General features: G+C 34.3%; 2 protein-coding genes across 2 annotated transcripts; both read right to left on the reverse strand.

Annotated features, from left to right (window-relative positions):
- Nucleotides 1–221: 221 nt before the first annotated feature.
- Nucleotides 222–2,329, reverse strand: LOC100749426 (facilitated trehalose transporter Tret1-like). Its single transcript, XM_012393322.3, has one exon. The coding sequence runs from the start codon at nt 2,251–2,253 to the stop codon at nt 601–603; it is 1,653 nt and encodes a 550-aa protein (XP_012248745.1). The 5' UTR covers nt 2,254–2,329; the 3' UTR covers nt 222–600.
- On the reverse strand, nt 222–8,186 carry LOC105681865 (facilitated trehalose transporter Tret1-like). Its single transcript, XM_024372029.2, has 2 exons — nt 7,400–8,186; nt 222–623 (listed from the first exon to the last, which is right to left on the reverse strand). The coding sequence occupies exon 1, from the start codon at nt 8,053–8,055 to the stop codon at nt 7,402–7,404; it is 654 nt and encodes a 217-aa protein (XP_024227797.1). The 5' UTR covers nt 8,056–8,186; the 3' UTR covers nt 222–623; nt 7,400–7,401.
- Between the last annotated feature and the right edge of the window lie 110 nt (nt 8,187–8,296).

Consider the following 8,296-nt stretch of genomic DNA (forward strand, 5'->3'; position numbering starts at 1 on the left):
ACAGAACACATTGTAATATAAGTACTTATCAGCAATGTGTTATGTTAATTATATTACATTATTTTTAGCATAAATACTGACCTTTTGAGCATACTTGCTGTTTATTGTAACAATATTAACATGTGTATATGTGATATACATATATGTGATATACATATGTTATATATTGCAAACAAAAAATAACAGCATAGATAACAGCTGAGATATAGAATATTTATTCCTGTCAGTATTATGTTATCCTGTCATTCTTTGATATATTACTTTTCTAACTTTTGCAAGCTGTTGTTCAGTTATATCGAGTTAAATGATATTGTTACATTGTTCGTGTTATGAAATGGATAAAAAGTTTAGTTTGAGAACATGTGTTCCTCTAAGTTCAATTCAAGTCAATTTATCCAATACATATGTTTCTAAATTACCATCAGCTTTGTTAGACACATTTCTAAAATTACACTTAGAAACGTATAAAACTCCGTTACTACAGAAATTGCATATCGAGATAAAATTGTAGATCTTTATCGTTATACTAATAAAAATGGGAAATAAAATATGCCGAGTATGTAGACACCGTGCCACGGACGTACGGTGCAATTTTTCCTGTCATATTCTACGAATATCCATTTCATCGGTTCGAACTTCTTCATTCAAAGAATTCAAATTTTCACCAGCTAGAAGCGCTTCAATCTCGTTATATGTTTTTCCTTTTGTTTCCGGTACCCATATGAACACTATCACAAATGCCACCGAGCATGATGCCGCGAAGATAAAGTAAATCCCGCACGATCCTGCATTATCGGTAATCACTTGATACAGTTTCGGCACGGTAAAACCAATTATACCATCGAAAATTACAATGATGGCACGAACAGAGCCTTTTAGTTCCGTAGGAAATAACTCGCGTAGGAGAATATTGGGTAACGTACCTAAACCAATGTGAAACATTACTTGATATATAATTAAGTCGATAACTGGAAGAATAGAGAAGTTGGAAACGTCAAACTCATGTTGATCTAACAAAAGATAAATTGCTAGAATAATCAATGTAGAGCACGATCCAAGCGTAGACAGAATCAAAAGTTTTCTTCTTCCCATAGATTCCACTTGTAAGGGGGATAAAGATCTAGATATAGAGTCGGCACCCAGGACCAACATCGTCGCTTCGTATGTGTCGAGGCCAATCGTTGTTTTGCTAAACAACACATGCAGATACTGCATAGTGATGAAGTTTCCGCTAAGTTGTTGTGCCATGATCAAGCCAAGCATGATAAACAAAGCTTTTCTGTTGCTTCGTTGTAGTATTTCTCGCAGCTTGGTTGACCAGGTATATCTAGTGAGTATATTTAAACGGTGTAATTCCCTTCTTATTAGTGAGTGTATTCCGCTTGTGGGCTCTGGGTGTATTTCGCTTGTGGATGGTTGGTGTAATTCGCTTGTGGATTGTGAGTGTAATTCGCGCGAGGGTTGTAGGGGTATTTGACCTTTGGGTTGCGGTAATACTTCGCATATGACTTCTGAGTGTAGTACAGATATGGATTGCGAGGATAACTCCCTTCTGGATTGTGAGGGTAAATCGCTTCTTGATTGTGAGGGTAAATCGCTTCTTGATTGTGAGGATAAATCGCTTCTGGATTGTTGGTGTAATTCGTATCTGGTCTGTGCGCGTGGAGCACTTAATTCCATTTCCTCTCCGTGAGTATTTTTGGTGACTTGCCTCATTTGATCTGTTGCCACCGAGAAATATCGAGTTCCGGTGAAATACTTGATCGACAAGAAGCATATAAAGGATAGTATTACAAGAAGCAGCAGCAGTGACTTGTACATCATCCAGAGTCCTAGGGTGTAGATCACTATTGTCCCGATAGATGCGTTTGCTGCGATTAGAAAATCTAGGAAGCCACTGATTTTGATGTCGAGGATTTCTGACATGTAGATGGGATTTACCGTACTGCCAATACCAACGCCTATACCGAGAATCACCCGAGCAAGGTATAGCATTGGCACGGAAGTTGCGTCGTAGGTGATGAACCAGCCTAAGGTGAACATTGTGTTGCATAATACGAGGCAGATGTTAGAACCGCTACGGGCGGCCAACTGTGCAGCCACAAGTGAACCGATCATTGAACCAAGTACTGTCAAAGAAACCACCCATGAAGATTCGTCGTGTGTTATCGTCAGCGGCACGCCGCCGATCCCGGCTATTAGATAATAAAGAGAAATCGTTGTCCATCCGTTGACTGCACCGACTATGACCATGGCTAACGTTGCTGGAATGAGAGACAGGTAATGCTATATATAGCATATATTAATTGTATTGCGGTCGTTTGATAATTACACTGCATATATTTATGCAAATTTGTACTTTTAACATATACTGTTAATATATTTATAATTAATACATACCGCAGGCTATAAGTAATTGAACTCTTCGCGATGTTAGCTGGAATGCTTTCCACTAGTTTCACTTCTTAACTATTCTATCATTAATCTGTTAATCCATTCGCATTATATGTGCATTAGGAAAAATACTGCATGAAGTAAAATACTACATGAAGTAAAATACTACATGTAGTAAAATTTGTTAGAGACTTGCGATTAGTCTAGGTATATTAATGTGTAATAATGTACATATTTTCGATTTCAGATTTCTCATTAATATATAAAAGTCTGCACTCGATTTATGATATAATAAAGAATCAGTGCGATGAATATCAGAATCGAAATGTCAAATTTATTATAATGTACGATGGAATAGAAATGCAACTTTAAACGATGGTACGTAAGTCATTAGAATTGAGAAATAGTTCAGGAACACCACTATGAAACATCAATTCGAGGAGGCAAAAGAAATTGCATTCTGCATATTGAAATTACAGATAAATATCAAGAGTGAAAACTAACCGGTAATAGATATTAGGCATCGCTGGCCTTGTGAGTTGAGGACCATACGAGCTTCCCCTTCCGGTGATGAACGGAAAGGATTGAAATCATCAACCTGAGAGGATCTCCTGGGAACCTGGAAAACAGATATCTTTGTTAAGAATAGAAATCATAATTCCATTCTAATTAGAGAGTTTAAGCAAACTTTTAAGCGAATATAACATCCAAACCGCGGAAAACATATTAATACGTATCTAAATATTAGTATTTTTCCAAAGGAATTAACAAATTTTCTATCTCCTATCTTAATAGAAATACAATATATGGTATTTCTATCAACAGCATTAAAATATGCTTCATGTTATTTGATGTTATTATAGATAGAAGACGTACTTGAGTTTTTCACTTGAGTTTTGGCGTTTTCCAAAGGTTATTTATGCTTTGACATCTTTCTTCTAAAATCATTTACTTTGAGTGTCCTCCAAATCAATAATAATTTGAGAGGTTTTTATATATTTCTTAAATATTTGTTGTAATTAATGAAATATATTAACATGTCGTATAGATAATACCGAAGAACTGTTTGAACCTTTGAGTATGATTCGATATTTATAAGAGGTAACAGTTTTAAGCTTTGAACATTATGTTTTGGTGGATCATGACAGTTTAAATCAGGGTGAAAGATTCAAAATTTTAAATGATCACGTTCGATCAAGATTCAGTGTTGAAGATTTAAGATTATTGTGACTTTTAAATATCGAATCATATTCGTAGGTTCAGACGATTCTTTGGTATTATCGACACGATATGTTAGTACATTTCATTATGTGCCAAAACTGTAAATCGAGACGTAGGAATCAAAACTTTAATTGCTATGGATTCGTCTCTGTTATTTGGAAATAAAAGAATAATAGTTAAATTCGCTGGAAATAGGTATATCAAACAGACGCTTTTTTATATTCTCGTTGAATTAGAATTTAGGATTTGTTACTCTGCCATATTTAATTTCTAGCCGTTAATTTCAAAAATATTTATTATATTATCATATTAAATGCTTACCGTCCTACGCTGGGTCATGCTGCCAGAAATGAGTACTTTCACGCAATTATATAATCACGATTGATTTTCAATAAATCAAGTTGTAGAATCCAGTTCGCACATAATTATTAAAAAACTGTACGAAAGATCATTGGTAATTATCTATCGCAAAGTAAGAACAACTGTAAGAAATCTTTACACTGATTCTCGCGATTAACGGATTTCGTATTGATTTGTACCATTTATACGAATGCCACAACCATACTGGGTACTTCTGAGGATACTTCCCCTTTACATACAGTCGACACTATTTCAACACATAAACACTTCTAATTCTCCTTGTTATATCTTTAAATTTAACGAATTAATTTTAAATATTTCGACATAGGAACAATAATGTTTTTGTACTTATTATATCTAGGAAACGTCCTAAGTATAATGTTAGAACAGTCGAATGCCAACTATTATATGATACATACTTCCTATAATATAAAAGTTGAAATGAGCCAAAATAATTGCACAGCTTCGACTATTAGTTATTTTTGTTCTATGTTACTACATCGGCTACGTTGCGATCATAATCCAGCATTTGATTTATCTTTAATTTCTTGGAGCATAGCTTCCTTTATCGCGGCAATTCTTGTTCTCTTTACTTTTCTTCTATTTCGACGTTTCCTACTGAAACTGTCGTATTTTCTACGATCTCTCATGTGTCGAAATATTTTTTCCTTTGTAACTTTCTCTGTAGGGAAACGCTTCGCCCAAATCATTTTCCCTCCCTGCATCTGCATCTTCGTACACTGAGTACACTTACACCGTATCTATAATTTCTGCGAATGTGTACAATATTGCTCGATTCCTGGTGCACTTGCCCCAATTATATCGAATAAGATTGCGTTCAGGCTCACGACGTAAAGAATCATCGGACTCTCGTATACATTGGCTTTGAGCTATTGGGTTTGCAACTAAGTGATAGGGGATTTTGTCATTAGGTGGTTTTGAGTGCATATACTACTATTTATTATTAAAATATCCAACTTTTACTTGCGGAAGTTTCGTATTTATCTTAATTTTTTTATTTTCATTAGTGAATTAATTTGTATTGCAACTATTGCATGAAGCACTGTTCGTGTATTTATCTTGAGAATTTTCTATTCTATACATGAATTTAGTTAATTAATATTGCGAAAAAGAAAAGGTGGTCCACTCACGATTTATTGCTCGGGATTATATCGAGTGGATAATGGCCGTATTTTGCTGGCCCTAATGGCTACTGATTTATTCTTCTTTTCAGGGTTACACAGTGAAAGATCTTGATTTCTAATAGGTAGGGTTTATAAGGAAGCCTTTAGATTTTTTATAGTTAGGTTTAAGGGAATCTTTATATTCTTGATCGGTAAGATTTATAAAGCCACTCTGTGCCTTTATTATTTTCGGATATGTATGTATTATACAGGGCTTACGAAAACACCTTTAGGTTCCTGATTAAAGTATTGAAATTAAATTAGATGTTCTAGATGGAACGTTTGTGAGTCATGTGCGTGGTTATATAAAGTATCTTTACTGCAAAATGCAATGCTTCCTAGAAGCATTAATCCGTCCCTAATAAGTACTTTAATATTTAATTAGTTTATACATGCAGTTAAGAATTGATGTTATTGTTTTAGATTAATTATCAGGAGAATAGATTTATTATATTAACTTTTTAGATTTTTAAATTTTAGAATCCATCAGATTATTATATAACCACTTATAAAGTTTCAAAACTTAACTCCAAGTATACAAAACGGATCACATTCAAACGATCATGTACTGGAAATGTGGCGAGAATACTTTTTAGATAATTACAATGGTCACGGCGCAACGTTATGAATTGTAAAGAGCGTGGAAAACACTGATATTTTTCGATATCGATATTACAGAACACTCGACACAGAGTCCTATATAATATCACGTCTAGTCCCGTTTTTGCAATAGTGAATGTGTGAAATACCGATACATATACGAATTGCCATCTTACAGAGAATTATAATATAAATGACGTTTAGTTTTTGGTTTAACTAAATCTTTACTTTCAGGTTTAAATTTTCGCTTCTGTCGTTTTTAAAGCTCTTTTTGTTGTTGTTTTCGGTAATGATCAAAGAACTAATATTTTGCAAATAAATGGGAAGAAAGAATTTGTTCGAATTTTTTTATACAAAATTTGTAATATTTTGTGAAAGAGGGGGGCGATGGAACCGTGGTTGAGAAGGTCCCTATTCTGAGTACATTACCCAGTGAACTCGGTGGTTTTTTTACCATTTTAATATCGTTCTCGACGTTACCGAGTTAGCATGATGTAGGTTTAGGTCCTTAGCTGTATTTGGTATTACAGTTGACTCGTCTTCATTCGAACTCCTTTAATTAATTTCCACTGGGTGTGTCTGTAAGAAATTCGTCTGCAATAAAACTTAAATAAAATAGAATATTCAAAATCTTGTTTGTGATTTTATGTATAGATAGTAACTCCATGTTTCTTGTAGCTTTTTAATAAGATAACTGTTTAAAAGATACACATTAAATACATAATTATTGATAGTCATAACATTATTAAATCATCGATATTTAACTTTTTGCCATTTAATAATTATCGTATATTAAAAGTAGGAAATGTTATAAATTTCTGAACTGAACACTATTATTATAGGCATAATTTACCGAAAATAACGTTCGACAAATGGACAGAATTCCTGCTAGACGAGGCTAGATATTTATCACTGTGTTATGATACAGTAATTACTATAATATTCGAACTAACATATTCAAATATTTTTCAGTAATAACTGTAATATGGCGCTGAAAAGACCATGTCTTACACATATATATTTATATATGTAAACGCATATGCTTATCAGCGACAAAACACAATGTAATATAAGTACTTATTAACAATGTGTTATGTTAATTATATTACATTATTTTTAGCATACATACCGACTTTTTCAGCATACTTGCCGTTTATTGTAACAATATTAACATACGTATTTGCGATATACATATGTTATATATTGCAAAAAGCAAAAAATAACAGCATAGATAACAGCTGATATATAAAGAATTGTTCTTGACAGTGTTATGTCATCGTGTCAGTCTTGAATATGTTACTTCTGTAACTTTTGCTGCTGTTCAGTTATCTCGAGTTAAATGATATTGTTACATTGTTCGTGTTATGAAATGGATAAAAAGTTTAGTTTGAGAACATGTATTCCTCTAAGTTCAATGCAAGTCAATTTATGCGATATATATGTTTGTAAATGACCATCACCTTCGTTCGACTCATTTCTAAAACTACACGTACAAACGAATAGTACTATGTTACTACAAAAATTGCATATCGTGATAAAATTGTAAATCTTTATCGTTATACTAATAAAAATGGGAAATAAAATATGCCGAGTATGTAGACACCGTGCCACGGACGTACGGTGCAATTTTTCCTGTCACAATCTACGTATTCGTTTCATCGGTTCTAACTCCTTCATTCAAAGAATTCAAGTTTTTACCAACTAGAAGCGCTTCAATCTCGCGATACGTTTTTCCTTTTGTTTCCGGTACCCACACGAACACCATCATAAATGCCAAGCAGCATGATATCGAGGAGATAAAGTAAACCGCAGACGATCCTGCATTATCGGTAATCACTTGATACAGTTTCGACACCATAAAACCAATTATACCATCGAAAATCACAATGATGGCACCAACAATGCCTTTTAGTTCCGTAGGAAATAACTCGCATAGGAAAACATTGGGTAACGTACCTAATCCAATTTGAAACATTACTTGATATATAATTAGGTCGATAACGGGAACAGATGAGACGTTGGAAACGTCATGCTTATATTGATCGAACCTAAGATAAATTGCTAGAATCATCAATGTAACACACGAGCCAAGCGTAGACAGAATCAAAAGTGTTCTTCTTCCAACGGATTCCACTGTTATGGTGGATAAAATGCTAGATATAAGGCCGACAGTTAGGACCAAAATCGTCGCTACCTTTGGTTCAATACCGATCGTTGTTTTGCTAAACAACACCCCAAGATACTGCATAGTGATGAAGTTTCCGCCAAGTTGTTGTGCCATGATCAAGCCAAGCATGATAAATAGAGCTTTCCTGTTGTTTGGTTGTAGTATTACTCGCAGCCTGGTTAACCAGGTTTGTTGAGTTACATCTACGTATGGCTCATTGGCCCAAATCGATTCCACAGTGGATAGTGTGCATGATTCGCAACTGCATGGTGGGGGGAAATTGATACTGGATTGTGAGGGTCCTGTGGCTCCTGAGCGACTTCCGCTTGTGGATGGTTGGTGTATTTCGCCTGTGGATGGTTGGTGTATT

Source organism: Bombus impatiens, unplaced genomic scaffold (assembly GCF_000188095.3).
Source record: "Bombus impatiens unplaced genomic scaffold, BIMP_2.2 scf_2495, whole genome shotgun sequence".
In the NCBI taxonomy this organism is placed as follows: Eukaryota; Metazoa; Arthropoda; class Insecta; order Hymenoptera; family Apidae; genus Bombus; species Bombus impatiens.